General features: G+C 44.3%; 2 protein-coding genes across 3 annotated transcripts in view; one reads left to right on the top strand and one right to left on the bottom strand.

Annotated features, from left to right (window-relative positions):
• The first annotated feature begins 1902 nt into the window (after window positions 1-1902).
• Window positions 1903-14289, top strand: SLC51A (solute carrier family 51 member A). Its single transcript, XM_063108198.1, has 9 exons — window positions 1903-1940; window positions 2545-2639; window positions 8967-9121; window positions 9602-9675; window positions 10096-10254; window positions 10818-10929; window positions 11169-11315; window positions 13525-13630; window positions 14156-14289. The coding sequence occupies exons 1-9, from the start codon at window positions 1903-1905 to the stop codon at window positions 14287-14289; spliced, it is 1020 nt and encodes a 339-aa protein (XP_062964268.1).
• Window positions 14290-15011: 722 nt separating this feature from the next.
• PCYT1A (phosphate cytidylyltransferase 1A, choline) overlaps window positions 15012-19810 on the bottom strand; it is a 49156-nt gene continuing 44357 nt past the window's right edge. For both annotated transcript variants that reach the window (XM_063102727.1, XM_063102719.1), the window contains one exon: window positions 15012-19063. In XM_063102727.1, the coding sequence (XP_062958797.1) occupies window positions 18857-19063 (207 nt within the window). In that variant the 3' untranslated portion in view covers window positions 15012-18856. The remainder of the gene's footprint in view (window positions 19064-19810) is intronic.

The following is a 19810-nucleotide window of genomic DNA, read 5'->3' as shown; positions in this document are numbered from 1 at the left end:
AAAGCCCTCCCTCCCACCGACACCCTGCAATTTCTTCCTCCCTGAGTCAGTATCCATCCTGAGGAGCGTCCAGTCTCCACCAAGGTCTTCCAGCCTCTGCTGCCCAGCTGGAAGCATTGAGTGTCAGCCCAGCCACTGTCCTTTCCCTGACTCCCTCCTGCTCTTCAGCAACACTCCTATCCTCCCTCCCCCAAACCCCACTTCTGTCCTGAAAAAGTTTTGCAGAACATCCTCGGAGCACATCCCGTTATCTGCTCTAGGGTAATCTACAAACCTACAATGATCAAAAAAGTATGGTATTGGCATGAGAAGAGACATATAGATCAGTGGAATAAAATTTAGTGGAATAAAATGTTTCAGAGAATATCCTGTTATCTGGTCTAGGGAAGTCTAAAGTTCAGTGCTTTAGGCAATTAAGCTCAAGGCCTCTCACTGGGAAAGAGATGAACGACCCAGGGAATGTTCTGTGGGAATGGTTTGAGGGAGCTGAGTCAGTGTCCCTGACAGGGTGGGGCCACGGCCATTGGCCTTCTGGGAGTCAGTGCCCTTGCCTTCTTTTCCTGCCCCTACTCCCACCTTAGGAGGTGACTGAACCCCGAGACTCCTGGATCACTACATTGTCCTGTCCTAAGAATTGTATTTTAGGAGGAGGGTAAAACTTGACCCTTGGGAGATATTTTGAGATGTCTTGGGACAGGAGCAGGGAGCCCACATCATAATTGCTTCCTCTGCTTGTACCTACTCACCAGCCCAGGGCAGGACGCTGCTTCTGCCTTCCCAGAACTGACTCTCTCAACCTTCTCACCGACTTTCTCACCATCTAAAATCTTCACCCAACCCTCAACAGAGCCCCGCCCCCAGGCACCTTCTACCTCTTTCCACACACTCCTGGTTCTTTAACCTGGTTTTTTAACCTCTCTCGACCTCAGTTTTCTTATCTGTAAAATGAGAATACAAGTAATACTTAAATGATTTTACTATACTATCAGTTATGCAACCAAACTGTAAGCAGCATTTAGTATGTGGCAGGCTCATCCAGAAACCTAGGGATACCCAGCACAAGACACTGTGCTTGGCCTCAAAATGATTTAAATCTATTTGGAGAGAGAAATAAAATTGTTCATAAGCATATAATTTGGCAGTTTTCCAAAACCTGTCAAAATGCTTGGAAAGGTCACTCTGCAACTCTGACTTTAAATACAGCCTCCCCTTGGCAGCTTCCTCAGGCCCAGCTGTTTAGCTAGATATGCCCATCATCAAGATATGGGCTGGGCTTTAGGAAACCCACATGGGCCTCACCTGGCTTTTCTAGCCAATCCTCCCTTCCACATGCCAAGCCAGCAGTACGAGACCAGCTGAGGCTCCAGCCCTGAGTCTCCCATCTCCAGGGAGCCAGAGCCTGAGTTCCAGCCAGGTTCTATAGGGGTTGCTGACCAGGGAGCATTGCTGGAAGGAGGGAACACTTTGTCCCCACCTGGTCCTGGGCAAGAAGAATTTTGTCTTGGGTCCAGCTCATCCCAGAAGGCTCCTTAAGGGGGTATGTAGGAAAGGGGCAGGCCAGAGGCAAAGGGTGGCCAAAAGCATTTGTCCGAGACGGGTGGGAGGGACTGTACCTAAGGACAGGGAGGAGTCGGGAACCAGGGAACTCAGCCAGACTGGAGGATCAAATTCCTCCTGCGTGAACTCTGAGATAGGAAGTTGGCACAGAAGAGGCTGGAGAAGCGAGAGAGCCAGAGGGAAGACCCGGCCACTCCACCTGCCCTCAGTCCCAGTCCTCTGGGAAAGGCCAGCACTGAGTGCAGCAGTTCTGGGCAGGAGCTGCCACCCTGTGTTCCCACCTTCCTACCCTGCCTGCCTCTGCTTGTCCCTTGGTGCCTGTCGGGAGAGCCAGAGAGAAAGGCGATGGAGCTAGGCAGGACTCAGCTAAAACTCAACCCCAGGTAAGTGAGGGTACAGGCCCTGGGTCAGGAGACAGTTGCTAAGCAATGGCGGCCCCTACAGCTCTGACCTGTCCCTCCCTCCCTCCCAGAGCCCTTTGGTTTCCAGCACTTAAAATGAGGAAAGACTGAAAATGGTGTGGCTGTCCCCTAGGTCCTCAGGGACATTGTGGGATTGGGCCAGTGTGTGACACCTCAGGGCTTTGGCTTCACCTCCCAAAATGGGGAGAGAAAGATCCCAGAGATGGGGGTTGTGGAAGGCATTCCCAGAGGTAATGCACAGGTTCCCCAACCAGCAGGTGCTAAGGGCTCACTCTTTCTCTGGGACCCTGCTCCTTCTCCCTGGTCAGCCCTGGGCTGCTGCCCTGATGGGAATGGAGAAAATTGACTGTTGGCTCTTTTAGCACAGCATCCAAACCTGCCCCTGGCTAGGTAGGAGCTTGCCTCACACACTGGGCCAATTCTCCACTCCCTCTAAGAAATAGGGGCCTGAGGGGAGATAGACAAGCCCCTGCACCCAGGCGTGTTTGAGGGATTGTCAAGTGACTAAGGCCCAATTTGCCACCCTCCCGCTCAAGGTTCTGAACACAGACTGGTGTCTCTCCAGGTACACAGCAGATCTGCTGGAGGTGCTGGAAACCAATTACAGCATCCCCCCTGCCTGCTTCTCTTACCCTCCCACGGCAGCCCAACTCTTGAGAGGTGAGTCAGGGAACTGAAAAGAGGAGATGCGCACCCCAGGAGGAAGTCAGGACAGCTGAGGGGAGCTGAGGAGACGTGGGCCTGAGTTGGCCAACCTGGACGGCCTGAGAGGAGGCTGGCCTGTTGCCCACTGTGGTCAAGGCCTTGGAGAAGAGCAACTCCGCAAGGAGTCAGTGGGCCAAAATGGGGCATGACAACCTAGCCCTGAAGACAAAACTGCATGTTGGGCTGCCACAAATCTCAGCCTCAAAGCTCATTCAAATTGGGGACACTGTGACCTGGAGGAATTTTCAGATCTCAGGGCCGTCCAGGAACCGAAGCTAGTGCCCAAATGATCCAAGCCCCACAGAATCCCCTGGAGGCCTGCACAACATCCTCCTTGGAAAGGGACTACATCATTTGAGAGGGGTGGTTATTGTGAGAAATGTGCTTAAAACTTAGGTGAACCTGTAAAAGTGGCCTCACAGTGTTGGCTGACTAGATCCTATCACTGAATTTCTTTTGAAAGTGAAAGGCATAGGATGGAACTCAGCTTATCTCCTGGACACCAAAAACATTGAAACTCAAATGGTACTTGCATCTTTATAGCAAACGTGGCTCACGTCCACATTACGTTTTGTTTTCCTGCTGCATGATTAACTACCTCTGAGATGTTGAATAGGAATCTGTGTGTCTGTGGCACACAATGCTTTTCCCAGACTCCTCCCTGATGTTGTCACCTCATGGAATAGACTCTTTCTGAGCAGCAGGATGCTGTTCGTGTGTGTTAGGAGGCAGACACAGGCATGTCCTCGGGCTGTGTACAGCTTCATTTCAGGTGCTCTGACCCAGAGTGATTGCCAACTGTCCAAGTGTTCAGAGATGCCTGGTAGCTAGTTGCTCTGTGGTTAGTGCCAGCAGGCGGCTGCTGCGTCCAGCTCCAGGAACCTCCTATTTGGAGAGTGCAGCTGGTGGTACAGCTCTTCCCTTACACCAGTAGTTCTCAGCCCAGGGGACATTTGACAATAACTGGAAACAGTATCAGTTGTCACACTGGAGGGTGCTACTAGCATCTAGTAGGTGGAAGCCAGGGAGGCTGCTAAACTTCCTACAGTGCGTTGGACTGCTCCCCACAACAAAGAATTATCCAGGCCAAAGTGTCAATAGTTCTCAAGTTGAGAAACCTTGCCTTATGCAGTGAAAATTGTTCTCACATTGCTTTGCTGCAAAATGCACAAATAGAAACACTGAGGATGTTCAAAATAGGAAAACTATTCTGAGTCTGGTAGTTGAGCAAGCTGCCTTGTTGCAGTCAGTGTGAGTGGGATTTGGGGAGTGGAGGGCAGGTGGTGGGCACTCCTAGGACAGGGATGTGATCGAAATGAACAGGCAGGTTCCCCAGACACTGGGGAGCTAAATCTGGCGGGATTCAAGGTTACTGGTGGAGGAGCAGGGGACAATTGAGAGGGCTGAGCCAGTAAGGTGGGGCCTGATGAACATCAGGCAGAGGAGATATACTCTTTCCTGCAGACCAGAAGGAGCTTGTGAAGGCTCTGAGATTGGAAAGGGCTGGGGGAAAGTAGCTTTCCAGGACCATTAATCAGTAATCAGGACGGACTGCAGGGGAGAAAAGCCTTGAGAAGCAGGGATATAAATTAGAGGTTATTGACCCGATCCAGTGTGGGGGAGAAGAGTCTGAGCCAGGGCAGTGACAGAGAAAGGAAAGGGAGGGTTGGAAAACAGGCGATCCAAAGAAAGAGTAGACAATGTGGTAAATATCTAGACAAGGTAAGTTCAGGTTCTGGGCCATGCGGATGAGGTGCCCATGGGAGGATGTGGTGAAATTACTTCCTCACTTCATTTGTCTACAATAAGTCTATTGTTCCTTAAATTACACGTTATTTAACAAACAGCTATTCTGGACTGGGAGAAAGAATATGGGAAGTTACTGCTTAATAGGTATAGAGTTTATGTTTTGGGTGACAAAAAAAGTTTTGGAAATAGAGTAAAAAAATCTAAAAGTTTTGGAAATAGAAATAGATGGTCACATAGCATTGTGAATGTAATTAATTCCATGAAATTGTATGTTTAAAAATAGAAGTGGGGTGGGCAATAAACAAGTAAACATCTATGTAAACAGCCTGGCTGTGATGGGGGCGGTCAGGGAAGGCTGGCTGAGGAGGGGGCGCTGGGCTGAGGGCTCAGTGAGGAGGAGCCAGCCAGGCAGAGCTGGGGAGAAAAGCCGGACAGGCAGAGGCCAAGTATAAAGTCCAAGAGGAGGGGACAGCTCCGCGTGGCTGCTGGGAGAATGAAGGAGTAGTTGGGAAATCCCAAGCCTCGGTAAACAGAAGAGCTGAGCTGTGGAGACTGAACAGAGAACACAGGGTGTGGGAAAGGACGAGGGATCAGTGGAGACCTAGGATTCGGAGGCCAGGAGGGGAGCCAGGAGGAGCATAGTTCTGGGAGTCAAGGGAAGGGAGCTTTTCAAGGAGGAGGGAGCAGGAAAGTGAAGACCGGTAAAGGCTTTGGCCCTGATGGCTTGTGACAGAGCAGTTTCTGCTGTCAGTCAAGTGGTGCAGAAGGCAGGCAGGAGAAGCATCCAGCAGCAACTCCCCTTCCCAACAATGGAACATTGGATTTTGGAAATTCACTGAATTAATTTTGTTTTTCCTATCTGGACTTTACCTTTTGTCTTTTTTTTTTTTTTAACTAAATATTTCTATGATAAAAATAATTCAGGTTCAGTAAAGGAAAATATAGAAAATTAAAAGGAGAAAACGTCATTTATAGTTCCACCCAGAGACAGGCACTGCAATTATCTTAGTGTAATTTCCTTTAAACCATGCTTTTATTTAACATTTGTAGAAATCATACTCTACTTAAAATTTTATGTTCTGTTTTTATTGTATGAATTTTTTCACATTATTATATATTTTGCAAAATGTGTTCTTTTTTAAAAAGCCTATTTTTTGTTATAAAATACATATTAATTATAGAATGATTGGAAAAGATAGAAAAGTAAGATGACAAAAATCACCCACATAGTCTCATCATGCAAAGATAAGCATTACTAGTGTTTTTTCAGTATTGTAGCCATTTTTCTATGCAATGATTTTTTAATGTTTTTATTTTATCAAAGTAATTTATAAGCATGCCATTTTTTTTTTTTTGGCAGCTGGCCATTTGGGGATCCAAACCCATGACCTTAGTATTACAAGGCTGAGCTCTAACCAACTGAGCCAACAGGCCAGCCCAAAGTGATATATAAGCATGGTTTAAAAATCACATAGTACAAAAAGGCTACTAACGAAAATCAACAATCCCCTTCTCTATCTATTCTCATTTCTAACCTTCCTCCTCACAAACAACTGCTTTTAACTCTTTTAGATGATGGTTCTTCTGATAGTTACCTTCAAATCACCAATATTTGTATACCATCATTTCCTGGGGCATAATGTCAATTTTGGACATTATCTGTGACTCCCTCTATGATACATGAGGATTTAGCTCACTTAACACCAATCTTTTTCCATTTTTTCCAAATAAGTACATCAATATTTTTAGTTGGTTATTTTTATAGCTTTATATTATATACCCATAGTTTATTTCTTATTCTGTCAACTATAGACAGTACGTATCACTTCAACCCATCTGGAATTATTTTGATATATGGAGGCTTTAAGTGTATACCCATGATCGTTTTAAACATACAATTTTGTTGCATAAGTGAAGAATTGTGTAAAAAAAATTCTCTGTAATGTTTATAAGTTTCAAGGAAAAACTAAGATGAAAAAGGAAAAAAAGAAAAAGAAATAAATAAATGAATAAAAGTTTCAAGGAGAGGGCTGGCCAGTTAGCACAGTTTGTTAAAGCATGGTGCTGATAACACCAAGGTCCAGGGTTCCAACCAGCTGCCAAAAAAAAAAAAAAAAAGAAAAAGGTTTTCAAGGAGGATGAACTCATGTTCACTGCAGCATTTTCACAGTAACCAAGATTTGGAATCAACCTAAGTATCCAGCAATAGATGAATGGATAAATAAAATGTTTATATATACTAATATATATACAAATACACACACACACACACACACACACACACACAAGAAATACTATTCAGCCTTTGGGGGAAAAAAACGAAATCCTGTCATATGCAACAACATTGATAAACCTTTGGACTTTATGCTAAGTGAATAAACCAGGCACAGAAGGACAAATATTGCATGATCTTACTTATAGGTGAAATCTTCAAAAGTCAAACTCATAGAAGTAGAGAGAGAATGGAGGTTACAAGGGGCCGGGGCTGGGCAGGGGGAGGGTGGGTAGTGGAGACTGAGGAGATGTTGGTCAAAGGATACGAAATTTCAGTTAGACCGGAGGAATAAATTCAAGAGATCTATTGTACAACATGGTGACTATAGTTAATAACAATGTATTATTATATGCTCTAAAATTGCTGAGAGTGGATTTTAAATGTTCTCACAACAAAAAGTAAATGTGTGAGGTAATAGATATGTTAATTAGCTTGATTTCACTATACCACAATGTATACATATATCAAAATATCATGTTGTACACCATAAATATGCACAAATTTTATTTGTCAATTAAAAATTAATTTAAAAATAAATAAAAGTTTCAAGGAGGAAAAGTTAAAGTCCCTTTTTTTTTTTTTTCTAAAAGATGACTGGTAAGGGGATCTGAACCCGTGGCCTTGGTGTTATCAGCACCACACTCTCCCAAGTGAGCCACAGGCCAGCTCTTTAAAGTCCCTTTTTAATAAAGGAGTGTAACCAGTTTCTTAATGTTAAAAAACTTGCAGGGCCTACTGCAAGAGGTATTTGAGAAAGAGGCAACAGAGCTAAAGAGTAGCTGTAATGCCAAGTCAGTAATTTAGTCAACCCAGCACTGTATCCGAAGTGGAGGTGGGCAGGGGAACATATGGTTAAGAGAAAAGAAAACCAGCACAGGCTGTCTTTTGTGGCCTGTGATAGAAAGTGAAGATTTACCACTGACTTCAGAAGTCCAGCTTGGGAGCTGGAATCCAAGGGCCACTGTTTCCTTGGAGGGTCTGCTGGATCGGTCAGTAGACCTAATTGTCTCAGAGATAAAGTGCTTCCTCAGGTAAAGCAGACAGAAACAGAGAGAAAAACGTATGCCCTGAAATAAAAGCATCCAGGACCAATGTGATATTTTTTGAAGAGATTCACCTTTGTCCTGGTTGTTCCTTGTGGTGCCACCAGGTATGACTGACCAAAATGACATCCCTGTTTTGGTTTGTGGGAATTTCTGACTGAGCAGCCCTCGTGTTCCTATCACCAAAACACAGGGCAGGCTAGCCAATATTTTCCTAATACTTTACTTCCCAATGCAATAGGACAATGGACTGGACTGTGACAGTTTTCTTCTCCCCTATCTTCCTCTCATCTAGGCAGGCAGCATGTGCAAAAGAGAGTTCAATAACTATGGAAGAGATTTAGATAAAGGAGCATAGGAACTTAGTCAGTAAGGACTCAGAACCCTTTGTTTAAAACTAATTGTTGCATTAATGAATCACAAGTACAGGAACATGTGTTATGATATTAATCTATTCCTGTTAGCAATGATGAGGCTAGATGATTTTCACCAGTGTTCGTCAAAGTGTTTGTTATCCTCTGACCATTATCAGATGAGCTTGTTAAAAGTGCAGATTACTGGGGCCATCCCAGATCTATTGAAGCAGGATATGTGAGGGTAGGGCCTGAACAGCTGCTTTTTAATAATTTCTAAAATGATTGCAATATTGGACCACATTTAACATAAGACCAAGCAAGAGGCTAACATGGGTCCAAAGTCCTTGGAATCTTTATTTGTATCCATTTCTCTTTCGTTAAAGTCCCTTTCTAATGTCCCAGTTCCGTGATACAATTTTAGTGAAATCAAACTTAAACAGTTCTAGAGTACACCATTAATTACATTCTGCTTCAATTATAATGTTAACTGGTCCACGTCTGCTAGTGTGACACCTGACACTGGAGTAGAAAAGTGAATAGGCCCTGCCAACCTCTAAATTGGAAAATTTTGCTAATGTAAAAATATGTTTGGTGTCTATACCCTTGTTCAGGTAGACCTTACCATACTTAGAATTATCTGATCTAAGTTCCCATCCATGCAGAAGAATGCCTATTTCTTAGCCACATTTTGGATACTCTAGGTCTAAAAAAATAGTCACTCTTCTGCATGAATGGGAACTTGGACCAGATAGTTGCAGATGTAGTAAGGCAATTTAGGTCCACGTGAGGAAGCCCACTTCCTCTCTCCCTTGGTCCTTGTCTTCAGCTCACTGGATTCTACCTTCTCCTTCTACTCTAGCGTTGGGCCCTGTGGAAATAGCCCTCATGGGCATCATGACCTTGCTTGTCCTGGGTTCGATTGCCATCTTCCTGGAGGATGCTATCTACCTGTACAAGAACACCCGCTGCCCCATCAAGAGGAGAACTCTGCTCTGGATTAGCTCTGCACCCACGGTAAGGGCCTTGCAGCTGGCCTTTGGGAGGAACTGGAAAGGAGGCAGGGACCACTCTCAGAATTCCTCTAAATTCAAAACTTCATGTCAGCGAAGAGTTGCCTGCCACTACCACCACCTCAGAGTGGGGGTTTGTAATCTGATCTCACCAGTGGCCCCACTTACTACTCCCCCACCATAGTATTGCTGTTAAAAGTAAGCCTCCTTCAAGTACAGGTGGGCAGTGGTTCCTCAGGGTGTAGGAGGGAGGTTTTTTTCACAAGGTCATACTCAGGTCTACCATTATGCTGTAAGCCTTTTTAACTCCCTCCCACAGCGAATTATATAGGTCCTTGATTTGCCTGATTTGATATATTCCAGCTGGCAGCATTTAAGGAAGATGCCTCAAATGTATAGATTTTCTTTCCTTGAACGCTTGCCACAAAATGTTAGAGCAGTCTCCCTCCCTGCCCTAAACTACTTCTTGCACCTCTCCAAGCAGGTAGTGTCTGTGTTCTGCTGCTTTGGTCTCTGGATCCCTCGTTCCCTCATGATTGTGGAAATGGCCGTAACCTCGTGAGTGTCTTACCCCACCCCCAACTCTGGGCTGGGTATCTTTCTGGGGTCCCCTCCTGCCTCCCACTCGCCAGAACTCCAGAGTCCTTGTCTGTAATCCCGGTTGATCATGAATCTTGCCCTTCCCAATTTGTGCTAATCTGGGTCTTGGACTTCTGGTTTTCTTCATGGAATGCCTTATTGCACATTTCTCAGTCACCTCTTTGTTCCCACAGCCCAAAATTCCCCCTTCCCAGTCCCCTGGACTTGTGCTCTCTTACTCCTCTTGGGTCACACATCCAGAACATCCAGCCCCTATTGTCTTCCCCTCAGTAAGCTCCACCTCTCCCTGCAGTCTTCCTCTCTCTCGCAGCAAAGGGGTGTCAGCTGGCTGCCCCCCACCCCCATGAACTCACAGTCCCACTTCTCTCTACACCCCAGGTTTTATGCGATGTGCTTTTACCTGGTGATGCAGGTCATGGTGGAAGGCTTTGGTGGGAAGGAGGCAGTGTTGCGGACACTGAAAGACACTCCAATGGTGGTCCACACAGGACCCTGCTGCTACTGCTGTCCCTGCTGCCCCCGACTCATTCTCACCAGGTAAGGTGGGAGGGAGGCGCATCCTCAATGAACAGGTTAACGTCTTCCCAAAAGTCCCTTCTGGCTCTCTAGCCCTGCTTCAAGGCTCCTGGAATTAGGCTTTTATGGAAGAGAGCCAATGATGAAAGGGTGGGTATCCCACAGCCAAGACCCACACATGGGCACACAACCTCAGGGTCTAGGGGAACGGAGGGAGAACTCCTCATTTCCCATTACTTAAGCTTACTGCCCCCTGCAAACTTTAGCCACACAGAGAAAACTGAACTTTGGGCCATTTACTTGCCCCCTTTTTCCATTTTGGTTAATGAGGTTGATTGAGGTCTACACTCTGATAGCTCTTGCTCAAAAGGCATAATTCTGGTCCGGAGGTGAGTAGGAGGCAAAGAGGATTCCCAGTGCTCTCAACATTCTGGCTTCTCCCTGTGTCCCCATCCATTTAACCATTTTGGTGTCTATGACGGCAGCCAAGCCTCAGCCCCAGAGCCCAGTGAGGGAGCTGGGAGGTCTTCTTGGGGAGGGGGCAGGGTTGTGAGTCCATGTTCCTAACCCACTTTCTCCCTCAGGAAGAAGCTTCAGCTGCTGATGTTGGGTCCCTTCCAATATGCCTTCCTCAAGATATCTCTGGTCGTGGTGGGCCTCTTTCTCATGCCAGATGGCATCTATGACCCAGCAGATGTAAGCTAGGAGTAAGGGGTGGCAAAGTCCAAGACTCGTTTAGTACCTTTGAGCTCTACACCCCCTGACACATGGCCCCAGGGACAGGGTGGCTATGGAAAATAACAGGCTCAGGGACTCCAGTGGGGAGAGACAAGACCGAATAGACCAAGATTTGGGACTTTTCTATTACCTTTCCCATGGTGAGAGAGGACAGAAGGCTTGCCTCCCTCACTGACTACTTTCCGGTCTGCCACCAGATCTCTGAGAGGAGCACCTCTCTATGGATCAACACTTTCCTTGGTGTGTCCACCCTCTTGGCCCTCTGGACCCTGGCCATCCTTTTCCGTCAAGCCAAGCTGCACCTGGGTGAGCAGAACATGAGAGCCAAATTTATTCTGTTCCAGGTAATTATGCACTGGGAGAGAAAAGATGTTTAGTAACAGAGCTACAAATATTGGGGTTAGAAGGTGAGACTAATAAAGGCTAAAAGTGGCTCTAGGATTCTTTCTTAAGCCTTGGATTTCCCATGAGATTTGGAAAATGGTCCTTGCTCTTCCCACTTTTGCCTTTCTGTGCTGTAATAGTTTCCCAGGGCTGCCATAACAAAATGTTACAAACCAGTGGCTTAAAACAACAGAAATTTATTGTCTCACAGTTCTAGAGACTGAAAGTCCAAAATCAAGGTGTCAGCAGGGCTGTGCTCTCTCCAAAACCTGCAGGGGAGAGTTGTTCCTTGCCTCTTCCCAGTTTCTGGTCTTTGCCAGCAATCCTTGGCCAGCAGTTGCATCACTCCAATTTCTGCCTCATCGCCACATGGTGTTCTCCCCTCATGTGTCTGTCTCTGTGTCTCTTTTCCTGCTTTTATGACACCAGTTATATTGGATTAAGGGCCCACCCTACTCCATCATGACCTCATCTTAACTAATTACACCTGCAACATCCCTGTTTCTAAATAAGGTTGTATTCTGAGGTACTGGGGAGGGGGGGTCGGGTCAGGACATCAACATATCCTTTGGGGGACACAATTCCACCATTAACATGTGCATTATCAAAGTTTCTTAATTCTTCTACCCTTGCTTTTTCCTTTCCTTTTTTACCCATTACTTCCTACCCTAAAATCCATTATCACTAGCAGCAGCAGCATTATCACAGCTACAGCTATTAACTACCTACACCATGTGCTAGGCACTTTTCATACATTACAGTTAAATTTTCACAATAATCTTAGGAGTCTTAATTATTCCTATATTTCAAAGGAGGTCACTGAGACCCAGAGATGTTATGAGTCTTGTTCAAAGGTACATAAGGGATGGGGCTGCAATTTAAACCCAGGTCTAACTCCCAAACCCACATTCTTTCTCATCACACTGCCTCTTCATCTTCACACCTCTTCTGAAAATTCTCTCAAAGACACTTTTGTTCACCTTCTACTCTCTGCATTCTTTAAACCCAAAGATCACTTCTCTACCGCATGTAATGACTTCTAACCCAATGTTTTCTTTCTCTCTCCATCCTTTGTCGCCTTGCTGGGCCCTTCTACTCCCATGGCATAATGACTGCTTTGTAGTTAACAGAGTGGTTTCACATGCATTATCATTTGATCAAAGCAGATGCCTCCCTAATGTGAATTTCCAGGCACATAGTAGGTAGAATTGAAGGGCTATGGGAAGAGAAAGAGAATTCCCTGAAATGGAGTCAGAGACTAAAGGGACAGAAAGGATCTGGGTGCCACAAGCACTTAGGGTTAGGGCCAAATGACATAAGCTCCATGATTGCCGAGTCTGCCCATGATTACTGTGGGGAAGCCTGGACAAGCCAAGTCTGCCTTGAAGAGGCTGAAGCTTCACCAGCGTGTTCTCAGGGAGGACAATACTAAGATAAATGGTGCTTCTGGGGTCTTTGGACAGATGATCCTCTTTATCCTTCCTTTTCACTCCTCCCTCCCTCCCTCCCTCTCCTGTCATTTCCTCCTCCTCCTTTTTTTTTTCTATTGTGGTGAACTACACATAACACAAAATTTACCATCTTAATGATTTTTAAGTGTACAGCTCTGTGGCATTAAGTACATTCACATTGTGAAACCATCACCATGATCCATCTCCAGAACTTTTTCAACCTCTCCACCTGAAATTCTGTAACCATTAAGCACTAACTCCTCATTGTCCCCTCCTACCCTCCAGTCCAGTCCCTGGCATGGCGGAGAGTTCTGAAAGGGCACTTTAACAGTTAATTGTTCATCATTCTAGGAGCAGGGATTCTTAGGTACTTGAGCTAGATGGAATTACTCTTCTCTAATCACCTGCCTTTTTTATCCATCAAGTGCTCATTAGTAGTCATGCTGATATAGGGAAATAAAAATAAAGCTCCCTAATCAGTTTTTGTTGTTTCTTGTCAGCAACCTAATAAAATGTTGAGTAGAAGATGAGATTGTAATTTGCCTAAAGATTAAAACTCCACAAATTTTTAATCAAGTGTGAGTCTCAATCCTCTGTAACTGCACAGATCTAATGGTGGGCCAAATCAGCAGGACAAGGCCCAGCAGCAGACTGGCTGGCCTCAGCGCCATGGATGGCAGGTCCCAATCCACCCTCGCTTCTCTTTTCTGTTCCTCAGATGCTCCTCATTCCGACTGCTCTGCAGCCCTCTGTTTTCTCAATCTTGGCCAACAGTGGGCAGATTGCTTGTTCACCTCCCCTTTCCTCTAAAACCAGGTCTCAAGGTAAGCACATGAGGGCTCCTATCCCATTGTGGAATGGATGAAATGGGGGAGGGTCAAGAAAGAGAGGACATTAGAACAGAGGTTAGGCCAGCCTGACTTCTGCTCAGAATATTCAAAAAGGGATCTCCAAGAAATCCCAGCAGAGGAAGGAAGACTATGACCCCTCTGATCACACAGAGAACTGGCCTACCCTACAGCTTGAGGCCAGCCCTGATGACCAACCCAGGAAGCCATGGATTCAATCAAAGCCTGGGAGATGAATGGGTGTGGTTAGGAAGTGGAAGATCATGCTAATTAAACCCACATAAGAAATGGGCTTTAATGTTAGCCTCAATCATAGAAGGTAGATTGCCAGATTCTGGCTCTGCCATTAACCTGCTGTTATTTATTACAATTCGGTATTTCTAGGTCCTAGTTTGGGGATAAATCAGAGAAAGTGTTGCTAACTTATCTGTCAGGGCTGCTAGTGGAATACCAGCTCTATAACTTATCATAACTTACATTATATGTCACTCCACACTGCAGTGATGAATTGCCACCTCCTCATACTGGAGTCTTTTCTGTTGACTGTGCTGACACGAATGTTCTACCGAAGGAAAGACCACAAAGTTGGGTATGAAACTATTTCTCCAGACTTGGACTTGAACCTCAAAACCTGAAGTGGATGGCTTGGACAATGAAAGAACAGAGTATTCATTAGGAGAACACAAGATTTCTTCACTGTTCCTCAACTTAGATCAAATGGGGAAGGATTCCCACTGTCAGCACAAGTTGGCAGGTTATATTTGACTATAGAGATAAAGGTAAACTATACAATAGGATGAAATTGTTTTGGATTTTGCCTGGGGAAGGTATTTTAAGTTTTAAACTAAACAAACAGGATGAAGTCTGGAACTCTATAACTGGGCACATTGCCTCTACAGGTGCCACTATTAGCCCATAAACTGTGTATTGAAAGGTCACTCGGAGCTTTCCCAAAACAGGTGAAAGGAAGAAAAGTATATGGTAGTGTGTCTGCTATAAGAACAGGAATAGAACTTGACTAGCAAAGGATACCAGTCAAAAGTCCTGACGAAGCCATGCTTCCGGAGAACAGATGGAAGGTGTTCTTTCCCTTACAGATGTGTCACTAGGGCCCTAATGAAGTTAGGCCTGGGAGGGTGAGGATCTGGATCAGCCTCCTATTATGGGACAATGGCTTTTGAATCTTCTGGGCCAAGCTGCAAAAGGAATCCCCTGATAATATGGTCATGGAGGTTGATATTGAGGAGAGAAATTAGGATGCAAAAGCAAAGGAATTGAGAATATAGGTAAAAGCTCTAAATACATAAAATGTATCATACGTACACCAGGTCAAAAACACAAAAAATGAAACATTAGGTAAAACCACATTGCCTTTATTTGGCTAAATGACAAAAGCCAAAATAACTCTGAGCAAATTAATAACATTCAGACAGGAAAATGAGAGACTGAACACCCACTGAGGAAAACATCTCTGTGGACCAGCATTGGTGATGGGGCGAATATTCAAGCCATGGCCAGCAGTTCTTTCTAAGACCCTTTTTTCTGTTCAGGATCCTCAATACAAAACAACCCAACCAATCGTCTCTATGTTCAAAACAGTCAGTGCCTCCCTTAAAGAAGGGTAGGGTGGCCCACTTTAAATCTAAAGAAATACAACCTGTGTCATCCTAATATTAAACCTGGTGCTTTTGTTTTCTACCCCAATTCGAATACTAACATAAAACTTCAACAGACAGAAAATCTTTCTTCTTTCTTTTTAAGAAAATTAACATGTAATAGTACAATCCCATGAACATGTTCTATTTATTTATTTGGAAAAATAGAAGATAGGAACCACTCTTTATCTCATGACAATCTATTCTGTGAGAGAAAACAAGATCATTGTTATGACTTTGAAAAATATATCCTTTAGAAATACTTAAATTGGTAAGCTTAAAAAAAACACCATTAGTTAAAAACACTGTTAAGGGAGCTTTTTTCCTACCTGTATTGGTTAAACTTCTGGTGAGAGTGTATGCTGATGAGAAAACCTAGAAGCTATGGCTTTTAGGGATTTTTTTTAAAGCAGCAAAATATAACTGATTTGGAAAGGTTTTAGATAAGGGATCTGGAATAGGATTAAAAAGGCAATGAGCTTCAGAAAATAAGCTACCCACAAGTCAAGATAATCCAGAAATAGAATAACAAAGCACTGTGAAGAACTGTTGTGGAGGGAATATCTAGAGACTGCCTAATCAGCTGTGTGGCCACAAGTAACTCAGGTGATGCCTAAGTAGTTATCAGTGATCAGAAAGGGTTGAAAGTTTTCTCAGCATCCCTCACATTTTTCCTCTTCCTCAGGATTTTCAACCTCCTCACATCCCCAACCTTCTTACTTAAACCTACACAAGATAATAGTCTTTGGCTCTAGCTATCAGAAGCAGCTGCAGCAGTACAAATGATCCATCTCTATTCCTCTAAAGTTTCAACCTTTATTCTTCAGTGCTCCTGACTCTAGCACATGAAAAGAGCAAACTGCCTGCCCAGCCCACATCAAGGTAACTACCGAAATGGTACCTCCTCAGCACTGCTCACAGGGCTTCTGTCTTCAGCCTCCTTTTTCCTTACAGTCAGAGGCTCTGAGGCCAATCAACTTTTAAGGCTCTCCCATCTCTGCCACATTTGGCCCATCCACGCTGACTGCCCTCTTGTGTGGGAGTATGGGAAACAGCTGCACAGCCTCAAACATCAATATTGGAAGATTTACAGATCACAGCTATGGTCATGGTATACAAATCTCTAACCTCACTTAATTAGGCACAAATGATCAAATAATGTATCATTCCGACAGTTTCCTCCATCCACCCATCCTTGCCTAGCACCTGGGATCACATTTATCTCAAACATGTCATGTTATAAATGTTTTTGCTTTCAGTCAAAATTATTTGAAAATATACTAGTGTTGGGAGACTGAGACAGTAGAAGCTCACCCAAAGGGCTGAGGGAGTCTTCTAAGAACACATCCTATTCTTGTCAGACAGAGGTCCTATTCCAAACACAGGGCATGACAAAAGCAGCCCACTGAGAGCAGAGGAGGAGGGAGGGCTCAAACATTTGAGAACCAGACAATAAACTTGAGATGAGTGACTGCAGGGAGGAAAACTACATTGTGGGCATCTCCCTTCCATTCAAATACACTCGGGTAATGCGCACTTTGAGGAAACAAGTAGGTGCACTTCAGCAGTAATTTATCGCCCTTCTCTGCCAAGGAGAATAAGTCAGACAGAAACAGGCAGAATTCCCAAAGAGAGGTGACTAAAGCAGAAAAGTTAAAATATGAAGTCATATGAAGTTGGGTAATGTGGGAAAACATTAATTTCAACTGCTTCAGAGAAAGGATTCTAAGCCAAAGCTTTTGTGAATCAGATTTGACACTAAAAATAACAGTTCACAAGAAGAGTCAGAAATGTAGTTTTTCATGGGCCATGAGAACAACCAGAGGTTTCCCCTCTGTCCTTATCCTCTGCCATGCTCTGTCTCTCTGGGTGAACAGAGTTTTAAGAATCTAGGTAGGCAGGCAGTGATTCTAGCCCCTTATCTTCAGGCAGAAGAGGTTTGATCAGAAAGTTTTTAGGGAGGGGACTATGAGGTGCTCACTGTCCTAGCAGAGGGGCAAGAAAAGAGAAAATGTCGTTTTCTTAGCTGAAAACATGAAAACTCCACCCCCACAAGGGGTATTTATGAGTGACAGGGGTGGGTCCTGGACATAAGAAATCTTCCCTGAATCCAGTTATGGGATTACTGATGGTCGATCTGCTAGGTCATGTAGCAGATAGAATGTGGAGGGGTTTTAAATTAGACCATGTTCAACAGCAACTGTTAAGCTTCAACATTCTTTGACTTGATATTCAAGTGCTAAATCTCACTGGGCAACCTAACAGGGGATGTGGGAGCACAACCACCAGGCACATGTGGGAAAGGGGGAGAGAACCCACCATGCTTATGGGCCTGCTGGAGGAACGGAGGGCAAGGGAAGTAACTGGCAGTTGCAGCTCTCAAAGGAAGACAAAAACATTCTGTAGAGCAGTGGATCCAGTTAAGAACATTCTTAAGAGGGGTAGAAATCAAGATAAGGTTGTTGCTTTAGAAAGGAAAGTGTTTCCTTATGCTTTTGCCTCTACGTTTGGCACAAATCTCTCTAAATATTCACGATGGCTATGAGCAACATGTATTAACAGATCAAGTTCAAACTGCAGACATTTACAAAAATGTAAAAAAGCTAGGTAAAAGCACTGAAACAGGAGTAGCAGGCCAGGGACTTACTCCTAGCAGGAAATGAATCTAAACTGACTTTATATATAGGATTGAGTATTGTCCCACTCTTCTCAATCACAATAACCCTAGAAGTGTTCCTTTCTTTAAAGGCAGATTGCAAAAAAGACTGATGAGAGCTCCCAAATAACTGGGCAACAGAATTTTCTGAGAAGATGAACACAGCAGAAAAACCGCAGTAGACGCCATGTGGTCTGGTTCTATCCCCATCAGTATCTTCATGGACCCCATTGGGTCCAACAAGAAACTCCTCAGGGAGTAAGAAAAGTTAGGCTCAGATCTCCTTCTTCCCACAGCTACACTGACACATGTGCCAGCAGTATATTTAGGGGTTTTGTGACTGTAACTCAGCTCTAAGCGTTTTTTAAGGGAACCAAACTTAAGATATTCCCCACAAATCACCCATCAGCATGGCTCACTGCTTGAAGGACTTGGCAAGCCACTTTGCTTCAGAGCAGAAGGCAAATACTATAATGTATCAGGGAGAAAAGGCCTCTGGGTATTACATCACTTATTTCTTCTGCCCACTCCTCAGGGGCAAAAAATTAGTTTGACTTACTCTATTTGAAAGACTAATTTTTTTAAAATTAATAAAAATGACAATTTCCCTGTCAGGATCACATAAACATAAACAGTAAAGCAAGTCCTTGAGGAGGGTAGATGCAGAACAGACCCCCTAAGGTATAGTCAGCCTTCTTCTTGGTGTGGATGGTTGAAGTCTCTTGGAGGATAGGCTGTTTTAGTCCTCCCATTCCTAGGTCCTCTTGTCCCAATCGTCTTTCCTTTGTAGATGTCCTCAGGTTTAGTGCTAGGATCACAATTTGGAATTCAACAGAGAGCTTCTGAAAGTGATGAGACAGAGGCAAGGGAGAGGAAAGGAGGGATGAAAAATTAGTCTTCTTCATCCTCACTGATATCATAGGCTGCAGCTTTGTGCCTGGAGAGATTTGCTGGGGAGGAAGATGGGGAAGTCTTGCCAGAGAAGGGCCATCGAAAAGAGGGAGAGGGGGAGCGTTCCCGAGTAGGGCTGCTGCTGGGACTCTGCCTTGGACTGATGGCTTGCAGCATCCGGCCTTTCCCCTCTTTCAGCATATGTTTCTGAGGAGACCAAAAGTAAGAATTAGAAGAAACCTATGGATCCTACTAAATTACCACTGGAGCATCTGCGACTTCAAATGATCATAAGTGCACTCTGCAATGTTAAAACTGAATAAGCCAGAGGAGGGACATAGCTATAATTCTAAGCAATTTCCTCCCTAAAGTGGCCTATGCCATACTATTTATTTAAGGGTTCCCACCTGCTATCCACCAATTCCTTAAGTTCTATGTCAAAGGAATTCTTAGAAGGCTACTTAATTTGTAGTCAAGGTTCCAGGCAAAAACAAAGGAATAACTCAGACAAAAGGGTTCCTAGCCCAGTTTTAGAGTTATCTGAAAAAGAAATCGCACATTCTTCCTGAATAATATATTCTAGTATCCAAACACCCTTACAGTCAGATCCTTCCTGATATCTAACCTAGGGCTCACTTGCTGGATCTTTTATTTGGTTTGAAAAAACTCTGCTACTCCTAAGAACAGAATTCTCAGTTTACCCAGGGATCCTGCAGCAGCTATTTGTAGTGAAGGCAGCTCTCTTTCTACTATTCTTTATTCTCACCTTTGCTTCTATGTAGAACTATAATATGGAAATAAGATGGGCAAGGCTACTCACGTATCTTGTCACCAGATTTCAAGGTTGACAGAGAGCTGGCAAAATTATTTAGGAGAATGTGTAACCTCTTTCTGAGAAGATTTCAAGGATGATGTCTCTGTCTGCTCAAGGATTCTATAATTCTTTCCACAGCA

This window comes from Cynocephalus volans, chromosome 1 (genome assembly GCF_027409185.1).
Source record: "Cynocephalus volans isolate mCynVol1 chromosome 1, mCynVol1.pri, whole genome shotgun sequence".
Classification (NCBI taxonomy): domain Eukaryota; kingdom Metazoa; phylum Chordata; class Mammalia; order Dermoptera; family Cynocephalidae; genus Cynocephalus; species Cynocephalus volans.
This window is presented reverse-complemented; position numbering and strand designations above follow the sequence as displayed.

What these genes read in the sequence shown, in the direction of transcription:
- SLC51A (XM_063108198.1), top strand. Translation starts at nt 1,903, where the DNA reads ATGGAGCTAGGCAGGACTCAGCTAAAACTCAACCCCAG. An exon ending in CAGCTAAAACTCAACCCCAG is followed by an intron (nt 1,941 to 2,544) that starts GTAAGTGAGGGT and finishes GTGTCTCTCCAG; the next exon opens with GTACACAGCAGATCTGCTGG. An exon ending in GCATCTATGACCCAGCAGAT is followed by an intron (nt 10,930 to 11,168) that starts GTAAGCTAGGAG and finishes GTCTGCCACCAG; the next exon opens with ATCTCTGAGAGGAGCACCTC.